At 46.1% G+C, this 19,142-nt stretch overlaps 1 protein-coding gene across 3 annotated transcripts in view; it reads right to left on the bottom strand.

Moving 5' to 3' along the window:
- SPATA18 (spermatogenesis associated 18) overlaps positions 1-16,876 on the bottom strand; it is a 37,527-nt gene extending 20,651 nt beyond the window's left edge. For all 3 annotated transcript variants that reach the window (XR_515194.4, XM_008248836.4, XM_008248843.4), the window contains exon 1: positions 16,743-16,876. Coding sequence is in view for 2 of the 3 variants with exons in the window: in XM_008248836.4 (XP_008247058.2) it covers positions 16,743-16,829 (87 nt within the window). In the remaining variant the exon portion in view is untranslated. The remainder of the gene's footprint in view (positions 1-16,742) is intronic.
- Positions 16,877-19,142: the final 2,266 nt, after the last annotated feature.

The following is a 19,142-nucleotide window of genomic DNA, read 5'->3' as shown; positions in this document are numbered from 1 at the left end:
CTCTTCCAGGCCAGCTCTCTGCTGTGGCCCGGGAGTACAGTGGAGGATGGCCCAAGTCCTTGGGCCCTGCACCCCATGGGAGACCAGGAGAAGCACCTGGCTCCTGGCTTCGGATCGGCGGGGTGTGCTGGCTGCAGTGGCCATTGGAGGGTGAACCAATGGCAAAGGAAGACCTTTCTCTCTGTCTCTCTCTCTCTCACTGTCTACTCTGCCTGGAAGAAGAAGAAGAAGAAGAAGGAGAAGGAGAAGGAGAAGGAGAAGGAGAAGGAGAAGGAGAGGAAGAGGAAGAGGAGGAAGAAGAGGAAGAAGAGGAAGAGGAGGAAGAGGAGGAAGAGGAGGAAGAGGAACCATTGTAGTATTATTACTATCTGCTCAATAGAATCTCCAGATGCATTCGTCCATGAATCATTGAGTTCCTATTACATATAAGCCCTGGACAGGTAGCTTTTATAATAAAGCTAGATTTAAAGAGACAAATGCTGGCAGCTGTCAATGAGACCACCTTCTGGAGACATGGGATGAAGAACAAGAAGTGCATGGGCCATGATAACTATCCTGAGGCTTATTAAGTGTCCAATATGGATAGAGAGCTGAAGAAGAAGCAATAGAAGTTCAATTAAGAGGGAAGGACACTGCAAGAGGAGGAACAGCAGGTACCAAGGGCAAGGAGCAATCCTAGTAGGGTAAAGGGGTACAGGGTGCAGAGAGCAAATGTGAAAGATGTGGCCTACCATATTAAGGCTGGGGGTATGCCGGCACCGCAGTTCACTAGGTTAATCCTCCGCCTTGCGGCGCCGGCACACCGGGTTCTAGTCCTGGTCAGGGCGCCGGATTCTGTCCCAGTTGCTCCTCTTCCAGGCCAGCTCTCTGCTGTGGCCCGGGAGTACAGTGGAGGATGGCCCAAGTCCTTGGGCCCTGCACCCCATGGGAGACCAGGATAAGTACCTGGCTCCTGCCATAGGATCAGTGCGGTGCGCCAGCCGCGGCAGCCATTGGAGGGTGAACCAACGGCAAAGGAAGACCTTTCTCTCTGTCTCTCTCTCTCACTGTCCACTCTGCCTATCAAAAAAAAAAAAAAAAAAAAAAAAAAAAAAGGCTGGGGGTGTTATCTTGCCATCAAAAGACCTAACCAGGCCAGTAAGGCAGGAGAGTGTGACATGGTCAGATTTGTTTGGCATTTACAAAATTTCTCTCTGGTGGGAGCAGACCAGATAAAGTTTGGGTTACAGAGACAGTCTGGAAAGGAGGTTGGGAGCTGTAATTATCCAGCTGAGAAATACCAATGGTCCCTTAAAGGTCCTTCCCAACCCCAAGCCACAGCTGAGTCAAGCCAGTGTCCCACAGTTTGGGCAATTAAGGAATCTACAGGACCTTAAATGGTAGACCATTTAAGAGCTAAAAGTTATTGGGCACCTTTCTCTGTGCAGCCAGGCAGCATGCCATGAGCTTGATGTACACTATTTTGTTTAATCCTCAAAACCACCCAGCAAATTGGAAGCCAACATCTTCCAGAATTCAACAATGAGGAAAAATAAAGTTAAGCAGTTACAAGAAACAGTCAGGCTCTAAACGCATACCTGCAGATTCCAGTGCTGGAGTCTAGCTCTCTACCAGGATGCCTTACAGAATGAGTCTGGAATTCCAAAGAGACGTGGGAGTTGAAGGAGTGGCTAGGCAGCCTTCCCTGGAGTGGAAGCCACACGCAGCAAGGAGATCACTAGGGAGAGTGGAGAGTGGGAGAGGGCTGAGGGTAAAGCAAAGTGCAATCTTGCTGTGTGAGAAGTAGCTTGGGGAATGAAAATAGAACAAAAGCAATAAGAAGTAGGATGACAACTAGGAAGAAAGATGAAGAACAGGGAAAACAAAGAAAGAGCCGGCTTCTAGAAGCAGGAGGCATGATTGATACTCTGCTTCATTCCTGCATTTATCCAATCTTTATGGAGAGGCCTACTGCACGCTAGATGCTGAGAGATAGTTTCTTGCCTTCCAGGAATTTCTACTCTAAGGTAAATAGGTAAACAAAAGCAAAACAAGGTGCTACTTGCTATTATAAAAGTAGACCCAGATTTCAGGGGTAAGGCTCAGAGGAGGAAAGGGTAGAAGGCCAGGAAGGCTCAGGAAAGCCTTCCCCGGGGCTGCTTTGAGAGCCCCAGACCTAGAATCTCTGGTTTCACTACCATACTGTGGGCATGAGTGCTGGAAATGCTAAAACCATTCGAGGTGATTCTTTTGGGTGATCAAGAGCGATAACCACAGCACTGGGGGGAAGTCACATCAATTCATGGAGTCTGGAACAGCAAATCATAATAAAAATAAAACAGAAAGCCAGCGCTGCGGCTCACTAGGTTAATCCTCCGCCTTGTGGTGCCGGCACACCGGGTTCTAGTCCCAGTCAGGGCACCAGATTCTGTCCCGGTTGCCCCTCTTCCAGGACAGCTCTCTGCTGTGGCCAGGGAGTGCAGTGCTTGGGCCCTGCACCCCATGGGAGACCAGGAGAAGCACCTGGCTCCTGCCATCGGACCAGCGTGGTGCGCCGGCCGCAGCACGCCGGCCGCGGCGGCCATTGGAGGGTGAACCAATGGCAAAAGGAAGACCTTTCTCTCTGTCTCTCTCTCTCACTGTCCACTCTGCCTGTCAAAAAAAATAAAAAAAAAATAAAATAAAACAGAAAACTGAATCACAGAGAGTGAAGATAAGAGATACTAATGTAACTTTTATCTATACCTATGAGGGCTATTTGTGCTACATTGTGAAGTGAAATGCGTTGACTGCTGTGGCTAAGTTTTAAAAATACTACCCTTGTGCTATGTGAGAATCACCTGTATGGGGGAAACAAGCCACAGAACTGATCCTTCAAACAACGTATCAGTGTTGGCTTGGAGATGGGTATAAATGAAGGAGAGAAAATCAAGTTATGTGCCAAGTTACAGGTGTGGAACTTATACAAGTAAACTTCAAACATATTCAGTGGCTTCATGCAGATTGGAAAATGGTAATAATAAAAAGGAGTAAAATATTCAAGAATATAATCACCAGCAATATTAACATAAAGAAAATGTGTTCCTTTAAAGTTGCTAACCCCTGTACAGCAGATATAGTCTCCCTTTGTAGTCCAGATGGAAGAAATACTGAGGATTTGTTAGACACAGAATTCTCTGGATCGCATGAAGCTACTGTGCCCATGAGTTTTTCTCCTGCTACAACAGGTCTTTTTGCAACAAAGTCTTCTTGAGATCTGTCCAAACACTTCCTAGAAGCTGGCTTTCCCAATTTTGTAAGAAACAAGGGGTGCTTGAATAAGAGCAGCAATAACAGAAAGGGGAAAGTAGGTGCTACTGAGAGAGAATGGATACGTAGAATCTTCGGGGCTTAATGAGCCCATTTGTGAGGCATGATGAAGAGGGAAGGTCTCGATTTTCTGAGATACCCACAGAGGGGAGTGCGGTGCCAATACCCAACCTGAGGCCACAAGAGGAGGACCAGCAAGAGTAAAGTCTCTGCTTGGTTTGCTTTGCATTTGCAGGCCCTCAGAAGCATCCACATGGAGCTGTCCAATGCTATCCAGGTCAGAAGCTCTGGAGTAAGATCTAAGCTGCAGACAGATCTGGGAGCCACCAGTATCAGAAATAACTGAAGGCATAAAGTGTGATGTGTCCATTGCTGCAGAGAAATCAAGGAGATAAGGACTAAAAAGGAATTGGATATGGGTGACCCACAAGGTGGCCTCTAGTGCCCATTGTAGGATCAGTTATAGCAGAATATGGAGGGGGGAGATTTGAAGTTTCTCCAAATTGTACTGGGATGGAGGAGCAAATAGGAGTTGAAGAGGCAATGAGGACAGATTACTCTTTCACAGTTTGGGGAGGGAGAACAACAGGACATTTATTCCCATGCTCTCAATGTAGTGATTCTCTTGCTTAAGCAAATAAGCCTGTCCCATCAAGCCTAAACCTCGTCTAATTTCCAGTCCTCTATAATATGCCTCTCTCTAACTCACCCAACCTGACTTCCCTTCTCGCTGTCTCCACTCCAGCCATGATCTAGCTCTTCCTTTGCATATGTGTAGCCCCCATCCTAAAGGACCCTCATTGCCCTCACTCCTGGGCAGCCTCAACCTCATCCACAGTAAGCTATTTCCTCTCACAAAAGTCTCATCATCAGACTCTCTACCACTGGTTCTCATACCTATTCTTTTCTTATATATATATATTTTTTGACAGGCAGAGTGGACAGTGAGAGAGAGAGACAAAGGTCTTCCCTTACCATTGGTTCACCCTCCAATGGCTGCTACAGCTGGCGCACCGCACTGATCCGAAGCCAGGAGCCAGGTGCTTATCCTGGTCTTCCATGCGGGTGCAGGGCCCAAGGTCTTGGGCCATCCTCCACTGCACTCCCGGGCCACAGCAGAGAGCTGGCCTGGAAGAGGGGCAACCGGGACAGAATCCGGCGCCCCGACCGGGACTAGAACCTCGGGGGTGCCGGTGCTGCAGGCAGAGGATTAGCCTAGTGAGCCACGGCGCTGGCCAATATTCTTTTATTCCTAACCTTGAGTCGTCTCCATGAAAAATCAGAAGGAAAACATGATTAATACATTTATGACTACATTAATAAAATTTGTCAACATACACTTTTAATCAACTTTCAAACTTTAGCTTGAAAATTTATTTAAACTCATCAACTTCAGTAAGATATAAAATTATTTTCACTTGAAGAAACTTCAATCTCACAGACAAAATATGCTTCACACAAAAAGGGTCTTCAAAAAGTTCATGGAGGGGCCAGCGCTGTGGTGTAGCGGGTGAAGTTGCCACCTGCTGTGCAGGCATTCCATATGGGTGCCAGTTCGAGTTCCGGCTGCTTCTCTTCCAATCCAGCTCTCTGCTATGGCCTGGGAAAGCCAGAAGAAGATGGCCCAAGTGCTTGGGCCCCTGCACCCACATGGGAGACGGGAAGTAGCTCCTGGTTCCTGGCTTTGGAACGGCACAGCTCCAGCTATTGCAGCCAACTGGGGAGTGAACCAGCAGATGAAAGACTTCTCTCTCTCTCTCTCTCTCTCTCTGTCTGCCTCTCCTCTCTCTGTGTAACTCTGCCTTTCAAATAAAATAAAATAAATCTTTTTTTAAAAGTCCGTGGAAATGGATACTAGGAAACACTACGCCTGAGTTTCAAAGTGTTTTGTGCCAAGCTAAATTCATAGTAGCTTGTTATAGCATGTCTGAACAGAACCTAGTTTGAGGCACTAAGGATAAGATATTAGTTTGAAAAGAACTCCTATCAGTGCAATATGAATGCTGTGAAAACTGAAACAAAAATAAACACCAAATGGATTGTGAAGCTTTGGTTTGAAGGATGGTGAAGTCATTTATATTTTGTGAAAAGCTTATGGGGACGACACTGCAAAGAAATCAGCAGTTTGCAAACGGATACCTTATTTTAGGGAGAGAGAAGATGGATGTTGAAGATGAAGTCCACATTGACAGACCATCCACATCAGTCCATGAGAAAAACACTAATCTTCGTCATGCCCTCATTGACGAAGACTGATGGTTAACAGCAGAAATACTAGCTAAATAACTCAGCTGATTGAACTTACACAATTCTGATTGAAAAATTAAACTGGAGCAAGCTTTCTGCTCGGTGGGTGGCAACTGTTGCACCCAAAACAGATGCAGACAAGAACAGAACTTTCAGTGGGCATTTTAAAACAATGAGATTAAGATTCTGAAGCATTTCTTGAAAGAATTGTAACGGGAGATGGAAATGGCTCAACCAGGATGACCCTGAAGACAAAGCACAACAAAGCAAAAGCAACCAAGAGGTAGAAGTGGTTCAGTCAAAGCAAAGGCAGACTGGTCAAGAGCAAAAGTCATGGTCACAGTTTTTTGGGAAGCGCAAGACATTTGTGCTTATTGATTTTATGGAGGAACAAGGAATGATACCATTGGCTTATTAGGAGACTGTTCTGAGAAAGTCAGCCAAAGTCCCAGCAGGAAAACACCCAGAAAAGCTTCACTGGAGAGTCCTCCTCCTCCACCACAAAGCTTCCGCTCAAACAAAGTGTGAGAGTTTTGATGGGAAACCATCAGATAGCCTTTCACAGTCCCGATTTGGTTCCTTCTGACTTCATTTGCTTCCTGATCTTAAAAAATACCTGAAGGGCTTTCAGATTTCTTCAGCTAATAATATAAAAAAGACCACACTGACATGGCTAGATTCCTAGGAGGGCCTTTGGTTCTTTGGGGATGGGCAGAATGACTGGTGACATTGTTTACAAAAATATCCTGAGCTTGATGGAACTTATGTTGAGAAATAAGGTTCATATTTTTACTCTTATCTTTTAACCCCATTTTTACAAACTTTTTGCAGCCCCCCTGTATATTACTGTACAATGAAGGATTAACAGGAAAAAGGATTTGTTACAATATTCCTTGAAAATATAAATGCCACTACAATAATAAGTGGCTCACCTAACCTTCAGAAAACAATTATGTTACATAGAAAAGGAATAGTATTGTTATTCAGCCCACTAGAGGATTCATGGATGAGAAAGGAAAAGAGATGAATCAGCCAGTGAGTATCAGGACACTAAACAGAGGTGCTCTGTAGCCTTTTATAACTGCCCCCTCCCCTGTGCAAATTCATATATGGAAAACAAAGGTCCTAATTTCTACCCTGTTTTTTCCTCCCACTGTTGGGGATCTGTATGTATAATGCGGGGTGGGGAAGGTGGAGGAACATGACAGGAAATGGAAGCTGGAAGCAAATGGGATTTCCTCACACCTGTCCTTCCTCTGTAGGAGATCACAGATTTGTCCTGCAAAAGACCTAGCTTCAATCTTAGTGCTACTCTCTGTAGCCAAATGAGACCTTGGGCAAGTGAGCTGCCCTCCTGAGAGTTGGTTTTCTCATCTGTAAATATAGAAAATAAAACCTTATTTCACAAGTTTTTATAAAGCTTAAAGGCAATAATGTATGAAGGGTACTTTGCAAGCTTTCAAGAGTTCTTCAAATGCTGGTTTTAACAGGCTATGATTGTTCCTCTAAGGGGGAAGCAGTCCCATATACAGACAACCTTTTGAGCAGCTCTATCCCTAAAAGTGGCCCTCTCTTCTGCACTATGGCTGACTTTACCCTAACAACACTACCTCAACAAGGAAGATTTCAAATCAAAATGCCAAGTTTTAGGTATAAGAGAAAGGCTATGGACATCCGCAGCAGTTTGGCAAAGTTTCTATTTTGGCCTCTCCATTAGCATTTATAATGTCTTAACCGATAATTAATATTCCTGCTGTACTTCTTTCATCATGTATCTCCTTTGAAAATAAGAAAAGACAAATTCAGAAGTTAACGACCTTTCTAGTAAACATATTCTGCCTTGAATACTTTGTAGCCACAAATTCATCAATAAAACTGTGGCAAAAAGAATAACACCAATTAAATGTGCCATCCACTTGCCCACATCTTTCAGGCTCCCTTACAATTGGAGCCACATAACTAATTCTGGCCAATGATGATGGTGGGAGTGAGCGCTGTGTCTAACTTAAGGGCAGTGCAAGTTCTTGCCTCACTCTTCCCTGCAAAACTTCAAGTCCTGTGATAACATGGCAGCTCCAAAGACAAAGGGCAACTGACACCAAGGAGGAGCACTGCTACCAGACTTTGCATGAATGAGAAAAATAATGTTCCACTGAGACACTGAGGTTTGGGGATTTATTCATTATTCCATCTTGGTCTGGCTAGTACAGAGATAAAAGTCCTAAGGGGAAGAAAAAATGTTCTCTGTAGTTTTACTAATTGGATTGAATCCTCAAAAATATAAAAGTATTTTGACTAAGGAGGAGGGGCCAAGACAGGCATGGAGTCTGTTTGAACACTCCATAGCAACACAGCAGCCATAACAACCTTTTGTATTAGGAACCAGGCATGTTTTGGCAAAGAGGTGGCTTCTATTTCAACCACAAAGGCTATTCTAAAACAAGGAAGAGAGATACCTCTTTAAGATCTCCTTTCTATGCAAAGATATTTAATGCAGTTTTACTGCTTAGCACAGGTTTCAGTAACAGAACAGAAGAAGAGTTTTGTATGAGGATGTCTTGCATTACTAACTTCCCATCCTTACTCACAGATTAAATAATCAAAAGATTTTGGGTGTCTATTATTTACTTCATGAAATGTAATCTTCTTCTATCTAGGGGATGGGGTAACCAAGGGAATAGTAAGTTTCCACCCCTTACTACTATAATCATACAGAATACGTGGAATTTTTTTTTTTTTTTTTTTTTTTTTGCACAGGCAGAGTTAGTCACTGAGAGAGAGAGAGACAGAGAGAAAGGTCTTCCTTTTCTGTTGGTTCACTCCCCAAATGACCGCTACAGCCAGCGCGCTGCACCAATCCGAAGCCAGGAGCCAGGTGCTTCCTCCTGGTCTCCCACGCGAGTGCAAGGCCCAAGCACTTGGGCCATCCTCCACTGCCTTCTTGGGCCACAGCAGAGAGCTGGTCTGGAAGAGGAGCAACAGGGACAGAATCCAGTGCCCCAACTGGGACTAGAACCCTGGGTGCTGGCGCCGCAGGCAGAGGATTTAGCCAAGTGAGCCGTGGTGCAGGCCAATACATGGATTTTTAAAACAAATCTCAGAGCACGTCACCCAAGTTAACTTGCCGTTCTACAGGACACTGGGAGAAACAAATGCATCTCAGATGGAGGAGGGATTCAACTCAATGCTGACCCCCTCCAGGTACTGTTAACACTGTAAGGTTAATTTCTCTTCTCACATTAACATCTCTATGGATCACTTAGGGAACCAGAATTCATTTCTGCATAGGTTACTTAAGCCTTTTGCACAGTTGATCAAGAAAATCATATGGATGCTGTACAATAAATTGGGGCATTTGGGACAGCCTACACTGATATGAATCTTAGCGACCATTCTCAGAGTCTTTGCTCTTGTTCACTAAATGTACCAGCTAGTTTAAGAGATGTTGATTTATACAATTTCTTTCCTTAAGTGTCACTTAGTTCGCCTATTGTCCCTAGAGTTTTCAATATCCCCATCAATCATAGGACAATTATGGGGAATCTTTCTAGAACTGAAGTCAAACTGGTCTGCTTTCTGCAGTTTCTCCCCACTGCCCGCAGGATAAAGTCCAAACTCCTTAACACACCACTCAAGGCGCTTCCCAACCTGGGCCCAACCACCTTACCTATTCAGCGTCATCTCACGCCACTGCCTGCCCTGGACTATTCACAGCCCCCTAAACTGCACACGCTGCTTGCCCCAACCTTCTTCCTCTTCACCAGCTGAAAGTTCACCATTAACATGCAGCTCACTTTCCTATTCCCAGCACTTAGCACAGACACATCAGAGGCAGAGAAAATATATTTGTTGAAAATTACTGAATAATGTACACTGTGAAAATTATGAATAGTGTTTAGCCCCCCAAGCAGAAGCTCAGGAACTGAGCTTGCACGGATTCTGCACCACTTAAATGAGCTGGCAATGTTTGTTGTTTCTAATATTAGTTCTTGGGGGCGGGAAGGGGACTCATAAAATATTCCTCAATGGAATTTGGATTTTTTTTTTTTTTTTTGACAGGCAGAGTGGACAGTGAGAGAGAGAGACAGAGAGAAAGGTCTTCCTTTTGCCGTTGGTTCACCCTCCAATGGCCGCCGCGGCCAGCGCGCTGCGGCCGGCGCACCGCGCTGATCCTATGGCAGGAGCCAGGAGCCAGGAGCCAGGTGCTTTTCCTGGTCTCCCATGGGGTGCAGGGCCCAAGCACCTGGGCCATCCTCCACTGCACTCCCTGGCCACAGCAGAGAGCTGGCCTGGAGGAGGGGCAACCGGGACAGAATCCAGCGCCCCAACCGGGACTAGAACCCGGTGTGCCGGCGCCGCTAGGTGGAGGATTAGCCTAGTGAGCCGCGGCGCCGGCTGGAATTTGGAATTTTTAAAAGTAATCCGGCAAAAGGTAGTCCCTGGACCTAGAAGGCTGTTAGCTGTTGTTAAGATTAGAAGCCAACCACTGGAGGTGGGCATTTAGCCTACGGGTTCTGAGATGCCTGCTCTCCACACTGCAGTGCCTGGGTTGGATTCCTCACTGCAGCCTAATGTGTACCCTGGGAGACAGAGCCCCTGCCACCCGTGTGAGAACCCTGAATTGTACTCTGGCTCCAGGCTCCAGCTGCTGCCCAGCCCTGGCTATTGCCAGCATTTGGAAAGTGAACCAGCAGATGAATGTGTTCTCTCTCTACCTCTCAAATATATATAGGTCAAAAAATAAACAACAACAGAAAAAGGCTTTGGGGGAGGTAATTCTATTTTAAAGAATTTACTGTCTCTGATGCATATATGTATGTATGAGGATATATTCCAAAACCCCACAGTTGATATCTGAAATTGAAGGTAGTAACAGGCCGGCACCGCGGCTCACTAGGCTAATCCTCCGCCTTGTGGCGCCAGCACACCGGGTTCTAGTCCCGGTCAGGGTGCCGGATTCTGCCCCGGTTGCCCCTCTTCCAGGCCAACTCTCTGCTGTGGCCCGGGAGTGCAGTGGAGGATGGCCCAAGTCCTTGGGCCCTGCACCCCATGGGAGACCAGGATAAGTGCCTGGCTCCTGCCATCGGATCAGCATGGTGCGCCAGCTGTAGCGGCCATTGGAGGGTGAACCAATGGCAAAGGAAGACCTTTCTGTCTCTCTCTCTCACTGTCCACTTTGCCTGTCAAAAAAAATAATAAATAAAAGAAGATAGTAACAAACACTATAATTTAGTGCCTTTTCCATCTTTGCAAAGCACTTATCTTGCACTGTGGCCATAACTTCTTCAGTTTGAGGTTTGACTGTAAAATGACCACTCATTCATGTTTCCTTCTTCACAATTTCAGACGGAAGATTCATTCCCACCATAGATCTTAGCAATCTCAGTGCATCTTGTCTCTTTCCTTACTAAACTGAGAACTTCCAGTTTTTCACTTAAAGGAAGGACTTTACAGCTTCTCTTAGGCATAGCTGAATTGCTAGCCTCACTACTCTCTGGGGCCATGATTAAGTAAATTAAGGATCATCGGAACAAAAGCATGCAACAATGTGACAGTTAGTGTGCTACACAAGATGGCTCCTCCATGACTACCAAGCAGGCAGTGTATCCAGCGTGGATACACTGGACAAAGGGATGAGTCACATATGGGGTGGCAAGAAGTGGGACAGTACAAGATTTAATCATGCACATTAGAACACTGCACAACTTAAAATGTATGAATTTTGTTTCTGGAATTTTCCATGTAGTTTTCGGAATGGGTAAACAAAACTGTTGAATACAAAATCCTGGCTGGTACAGGACTACTGCCTAGACTATAATGAAGCAGATTCTACAGCAGAGCTAAAAGGTTATGAGATGGACGTGATGGCAGAATTAAGGCAGGGGTGATGGGAACAGATAAGAAGCAAATAACATGAGGGAGATGTGGAAGAAAAACTCAGTAAGGTCTAATTGTCAATCCAAATAACAGCTAATAGGAAGAAAAAAATGTTTATTATGTTTTAGAATTAATCTAAGTAACTATTTTCCTTGCAAGTAACTTTTTTCCCAGTGGGGTGACTGTACTCACATTCTTAATTCTAAAAGGGCATTATATAGCTTTTTATTTTGCTCAGTAAATTAGGACTAAACCAAGCTGATCACAGCAAAATCACCCCTCCACAGTAAACATAGGTTTAATAAACAAACATGGTTTTCTACAGCCAACATTTTAACAAATGTTTGCTGTAATGAATATTCTTATTCTTTATCTATAGTTTCAAGTCTCTGAAACTAAAATAAACAAACAACAACAAAAAACAAATCTGCAATATTACAACAAAGTGCTTAGCAACTGACCAGAACTCAAAAACTAAGGATAACAAGATTCAGAAGAAGTTTGGATGTGACTTAAATTGTATGGTAAGATATATATAGATATTTCCTCATCCTCTCTCTTGAGCTACACAAAGACTAATTGCTAAAAACACTTTCCATCCTTTCACTTATGCCCCAAATTGGAAACTGGCTTCAAGTCCTAGTGCAATTTTTAAATTAGTTTTACAAATTTATCCATTTTCATTTTATCTGAAAGGAACAGAGGCAGGGAAAGAGACACGGACAGACAAGCAGAAAGAGAGAAAGAGATTCTCCATCTACCGGTTCACTCCCCAAATGCCTGCCAAGCTAAGGCTCGATCAGACCAAAGAACGGAGCCAGGAACTCAACCCAGGTCTCCCACGTGGGTGGCAGGCACTCAAGCATCTGAGCCATCACTCCATAAGCCTTCATCCACTGCCTCCCAGGGTACACACAGCAGGAAGCCTAATCAGAAACAGAGGAGCTGGGACCCAAACCAGGCACTCCAACATGGGGTGAGGGTATCTAACCCCTGCACCAGGTGTCCACTCCTCAATGAAACTTTAATAAAGGCTCAATTAGGGGTACTTAGTCATCATTTTAAATTATACACTGGTTATGAGATTTTTGAGAAGGGAAATTAGTCAAAGAAGCTGAGAGTCCAGCATTCATTCATCATTAAGTATTTGTTGAACATCTAGCAGGTACCAAGTATTGTTCTACAGTAGTGAGTAGCACAAGGCAGAACTCTCTGCCCTCCGAGTTTCCATTCTAGCAGAGGGGATAGGGAGACTGATGATAACATAAATTACTAGGTAGGTATAGGTACTGGGCTGGCAGTGTGGCATATTGAGTAAAACCACCACCTGCAATGCCATCATCCATATGGGTGCCAGTTTGACTCCCAGCTGCTCCAGTTCCAATCCAGCTCTCTGCTAATGGCCTGGGAAAAGCAGCAGAAAGATGATCCAGGAATCTGGGCCCCTGTCAACCACATGGGAGACCTGGATGAAGGTTCTGGCACCTTAGCTTCAGCCCAGACCATTGTGGTTATCTGGGGAGTGAACCAACAGAAGGAAGATCTTTCTGTCTCTCCTTCTCTCTCTGTAACTCTTTCAAATAAATGCATAACTTTTTATTTTTTTTAACTTTTATTTAATAAATATAAATTTCCAAAGTACAGCTTTTGGATTACAGTGGCTTCCCCCCACCCATAACTTCCCTCCCACCCACAACCCTCCCATCTCCTGCTCCCTCTCCCATTCCATTCACATCAAGATTCATTTTCAATTATCTTTATATACAGAAGATCAATTTAGTATATATTAAGTAAAGATTTCAACAGTTTGCACCCACACGGAAACATAAAGTGTAAAATACTGTTTGAGTACTAGTTCTAGCATTAATTCACATTGAACAACACATTAAGGACAGAGATCCTACATGAGGAGTAAGTGCACAGTGACTCCTGTTGTTGACTTAACAAATTGACACTGACACTCTATGGCATCTATAATCTCCCTAGGCTCTAGTCATGAGTTTCCAAAGCTATGGAAGCCTTTTGAGTTTGCTGACTTTGATCTTATTTAGACAAGTTCATAGTCAAAGTGGAAGTTCTCTCTTCCCTTCAGAGAAAGGTACAGAGAAAGGTACCTCCTTCTTTGATGGCCCGGTCTTTCCACTGGGATCTCACTTGCAGAGATCTTTCATTTAGGGTTTGTTTTTTTTTTTTTCAGAGTGTCTTGGCTTTCCATGCCTAAAATACTCTCATGGGCTCTTCAGCCAGATCCAAATATATTTAACAGGGATCACTTTTCAGTTAAATTTAAACACCTAAGAATAATTGTATGTTAATGAAAGAGTTCAATCAATAGTATTAAGTAGATCAAAAAAATACTAAAAGGGATAAAGTATTAAGTTGTTCATTGACAGTCAGAACAAGGGCTGATCAAGTCACTGTTTCTCATAGTGTCCATTTCACTTCAACAGGTTTCCTTTTTGGTGCTCGGTTAGTTGTCACTGATCGGACTGATAAATGCATAACTTTTTAAAAAAAGAAGGTATAGTTATTATTGAAGAAGGAATGGAGATAGCGAGTGCCCGGGAAGGAGGATAGGAGATTGCAGTTATAAACAGGACGAGCAGCTGGACATCTCTGGGAAGATGACATTCACTTAACGGCTTGAAGGCATTCAGAAAGCCATGTAGAACTTTGGCTCAGCCAGTGAAAAGCTTTCCACAAAGAGGAATGGCAGGGGCAAACTGCCCTGAAGCAGAAGCATGTCTGACAGGCTCCGGAGCTGTGCTGTCCTGAACAGGAGCCACTAGCTACATGTGGCTCTTTGAATTTAAACGGAAGTGAAACAAAAAATTCAGGTCCTCAGTATGCACTTGCCACATTTCAAGTGCCCAACAGCCACCATATTGAACCCTGCAGATACAGAACACATCTAACATCATAGAAAGCCCTGTTGGCAGGAAGAGCAAGAAGGCCAGCACTGATGGAGTGGACTGGACAAAAAATGAGGTCAGGGAGGATAAAGTGATACAACTATGTGTGGTTTTGAAGGCTCTCGTAGGATCCTGGTCTTCTGAGAGAAATACAAAGTTTGAAGGGTTTAATTAAAAGACTAAGTGGTATAATTTGACATTTAGAAGACTCACTTTGAGTAACATTATTACTCTTATAATAATCCAGGCAGGAGCCGGCAGTGTGGCGCAATGGGTTAAAGCTCTGGCCTGAAGTGCCGGCATCCCATATGGGCACCAGTTCGAGACCTGGCTGCTCCACTTCCAATCCTGCTCTCTGCTGTGGCTTGGGAAAGCAGTAGAAGATGGCCTAAGTGTTGGGGCCCCTGCACCCGCATGGGAGACCCAGAAGAAGCACCTGGCTCCTGGCTTTGGATTGGTACAGCTCCGGCCTTTGTGGCCAACTGGGGAGTGAAGCAGCGGATAGATGACCTCTCTCTCTCTCTCTGCCTCTCCTCTCTCTGTGTAACTCTGACTCTCAAATAAATAAGTAAATTAAAAAAAAATAATCCAGGCAAAATATGATCAAAGGCAGACATGGGCAGTAGTGGAGGCGATGAAGATTTTCACCTTCTGTACGAATTCTGAGGTTGGAACAAACATTATGCTGGTGAAAGGGATGCAGGGTATATCATGAGGAAGACAATTAAGTCGGGAAAGCGAGTTGTGGTTGGAGCGAAATTCACTCAGACTGGTTTGACGTTGGCTTGGCGATAGTACTCCCTATTGAAAATGGCCAATGGGCCACCAGAGAAGTGAAAGCTCAGAGGAGGACAGGCCCAGCATAGAGATGGGAGCTTCATCCGCATCCTGTAAAAGACAAAGCAGCAGAGGAGAATGCAGAGGGCGTGTCAGCATCCCCACGTGACAGACCACAGGAAGCTCCAGAAGAATCCTGGAGCCTGGGAAACAGCTTGGAAACTCACTGGCTGTTGTGAGTGTGGACTCTACCTCGCTCCTGTGCAGTGGAGGAAGGTGTGGCTGTACTGAGATAGTTTTAAGGAGAACAGGGGAATGAGCTGCCACCATGACAGGAAACTGTGATCAGGTACGGCATTTCTCAGCACTGTTCTCACTAAAACAATCACTGCATTTGTTCCAGGCAAGTGCTAGTGTCTTTTGTGTTAAGCAAAGTGACCAACAATGTTCTTTGTAAAATTCAGAATTTAAGTAGGCCACAGGCCAATTTAAAAAAAGAGGAACAGATATATGAGGATTTGTTATTCTCAGCCTCCTGAGACAAGGTAGCAAACACGTCCTTTAAAAAGCGGTGAGGGGAGCACAATCTTTGTGATAAAGAAGTCATTTTAATCTCCCTGAATTCTTCTTTTTGGAAAAGTAACGTCCAGAGCTGGGTCTTTAAGGGCAACAAAAGGAAGAAACACCAAATGCCAGACAGGGAGGCCAAGAAGAAAGCAGCAGCTCTCAGAAGGAACATCACCCTCACCCAGTGCAATCTCTCCCTTGAGGCGGACGAGGTTCTGAGACCACACAGCTTACATAACTGCCCAGGTCATTCAGCTACAGCTGCACGCAGAGCCAGACCTAGAACCTAGGCTGGGAGCTACTTACTGTCCAGTCCACGTCTGTCTGCCTCACTGCTCTGCTTGCTATGCAGGAGTGGGACCCTCATCCTCAGGGCCAGTGGACCTGAGGTCAGTTTCTACTGGTACTTTGGCCGATTTCAGGGGTATGGATTAATGAGACTTGAAGAGTGCTTATGTGTTTGGTGACGGAACATTGCCTCCTTACAAACGCCCCGGCAACAGCCCTTCTGCAATTTGTCTTGGTGTTGAAATTGTGCCTTAATCGCCATGCTGACCAGCAAACAAGCGAAACCTGCAAAGTTAACAACCACTTAACTCACTCCTGAGTACCATCTCAAGGGTGCGTGCTTATAAAAATCCATTCTGAGATAACCCCTGGATGTCCCCAGAGTGGGAGACTTGCAGAGGCAGGAGTGTAGTTAAACAATTGTTGTGAGGTGTGGACTGCTCTGGCGTGGGGCATGAGAGGGAGGGAGGCAGGCATGACCAGACCCGTCCCAGGTAGCCAGCCTCCCCGTTACTAGGGCCGAGAGCGTCCTTGGCTACCGCTCCAGGAAGGCGGGCTTCCTTCTCCAGGGGAGGCCTGCGCTCCGCGGGCCGTGTCCCCACAGCGCCGCCAAGCGGTCGTGGGGGGCACGCGCCCTTGCGGGCCGCGACCCTAGCGCGAGGCTGAGGTCCTGGTTAGCGATCACAAGCACCGGGTGTTTGCAAAGCAGCCGCCGCACGCCACCCCTACAACTTTTGCAGGGAACCTAGGAAGGGCGAGCGGCGGCGGTCTCCCGTCCCGACTTACGTTATACTCTTTCGCCCAGGTCTCCAGCTTTCCCTGCAACAATCGTAAAGATTCGTTCGAGATCAGCCTCCTCAGGTTTTCCGCCATCGCTCGCTTTTCCGCTCGGCCCCGCTCTGGAGATGGAGACGCGGAGGGGACGAGGCGGTGGCTTCTTCAGGTCCGCGGGGTGGTAATGGCGGGGAGCGGGGTGTCTTCCGGAGGGGCTCAGAGCGCCGCTGGTGTTTCCATCCTCCCCCTCGGGTCGGACCGGGCAGGGTTCGGGAAGCCGGGGGGAGGTGCCCTGGGCCGCAGCCGCCGCGCCTCATCCGCTGCCCGGCGCGGTCTCCTGGCTCCCCCGCCGCCGCCCCCCGGGGCCCGGCCATAAATACCCTGCCGATGATTAAACAAACCTTGACGTGGGCGGGCCGGCTGCCAGGGGCGCGCGCCGTCCGCGTCGTAGCAACGCCCGGGCGCCCCGCCCCCGCCGCGCCCCCAGCCCCGGCGCGCCGGGCCGCCCTCCGCTGGCCCCCGGGGGTCCGGCCCGGCCTGGGCGGGCCATGTCGCTGCCGCTGCTGCTGCTGCTCCTCCTCCTCCTGCTCCTGCTGCTGTTGCTGCTGCTTCTGGCCGAAGGCGAGGGCGCCAGAGCCGCGGGGACCCGGGATGGGGCTGGGGGCTGCCGGGCGCCGAGACCCCGGACGGCGGCGGCGCGACCGCCTGAGGGGACGAGACGGGCCTCGGCGCGGGCCTGGGGGCCGCCGGAGGCTTAGAACCGACGTCCCGGCGGGGGCTCTAGGTCACCCCGCGTGTCTGCAAAAGCCAAGTTACTTCTGTCGGACACGTTCGGTTAGACTGTCGGGAAGTCACCTTTGCGGCCCCTCCCTTTCCTCTCTGCACATCTAGGGTTTACTAAATTGTCCACGCCCCCTGCCTCTGTCTTCTGCCGTGTTCCTGGGCCCGCCGGGTGGGTGCCCAGGACGATCGATTTTAGCTGCGGCATGTTCTCACCCATCAGTTACCGCTCAGGTTTGGATAACGTTGGTGCCGCCGAGTACCGGGAAGGGGCGTTCTGAATCCTCTAGCTGCGACTGGGGGCGCACAGCGATGTGGTGCCTGCGACCGCTGCGGCCGTCACTAACCGCAGGAACAAGCCTTGATTTCTCCGTCGTCCAATCGTGTGCTGATTGGAAAGCATCCTTACCCACTCGTTAAAGCCGTGGCGCTGGAGCCGGGCTCTCTGTCTAGTTAGCTGGGGTAGCTCTGGCCTGCTTCTTTGGGCATTTGCCAATATGTGGACAATGCATATTTCCAAGTAAGGTAAAATTCAGAATCTTCACCACCTCTTGTCTTAATTCCTCTTCATGACAGTGATGTTACCATCCATTAAGAAAATGAAAACGAAAGGCTCATTTCTAGAGCGAGTGCTCACAGACCACAGAATAAGGATTCTAAGTCTATAATGTGTTATCTTTTCATGGCAGATTTATAAGTACCAAAGCAAAATGCTAAATATTCTTGTTACACCATCTTTCTTTAAATACATACTTATTAATATATAATATTAATAATAATATATAATATTAATTAGTGTGTATTCAGATATTATACACATAAAGAAGAAAGGGAATGGAGAAGAACTCAGATTTTTCATTTGAAGCCATAATTACATACTTGCATAGGCAATTGGAATCCTTGAACAGTCCTGTTTGCTTATTCATAAAATCCAAATTGGAACATTTGCTTAGGTCAGGCAAATTAGAGAGAATTCCTTTAGCTTGCTGCAGGCAACTTCATTGGCTTCTAATACTTGGTTTTGTCAATCTATAAAAGAAAGACAATTATTTATTATTATTATTATTGTGTTTGATTATGAGACAGATAATTTATATGAAGTACCTAGCATAGTATTTGGCATGTAGTGTAGTAAGTGATGCATGCTATCATCACTGTTTTTAGGAATGTAGATCACAGTGTTCAATAAAGAAAACGGGTAATGGTTGAGCAAATCTGTCAATGAAATGTTTCTCAATCTTATTTTTGAACAACATTTAGTACCTAGGAATTCTTACTATATAATGATAAATGAAAACAGGACACACACGCATATATATAGTGTCAAATTATATACATATACTGTCAAATTATAGAATGAGAACCCAATGGATGAATATAGGTGATTTTAATTTGCTCCTTTATACTTTTTTTTAAAGATTTATTTATTTATTTGAAAGGCAGAGTTACAGAGAGAGAAAAGGAGAGATGGATGGAAAAATCTTCCATCCACTGGTTCACTCCCCCAGTGGCCACAATGGCCAGGGTTGTACAAGCCCAAGCCAGGAGCCCAGAGCTTCCTCTGTGTCTTCCACATGGGTGCAGGGGCCCAAAGAATTGAGCCATCTTCCTCTGCTTTCCCAGGTGCATTAG

The sequence above is a fragment of the Oryctolagus cuniculus genome, chromosome 2 (genome assembly GCF_964237555.1).
Source record: "Oryctolagus cuniculus chromosome 2, mOryCun1.1, whole genome shotgun sequence".
Classification (NCBI taxonomy): Eukaryota; Metazoa; Chordata; class Mammalia; order Lagomorpha; family Leporidae; genus Oryctolagus; species Oryctolagus cuniculus.
Note: the sequence above shows the minus strand (reverse complement) of the source record. Positions and strands in the feature narration are given on the sequence as shown.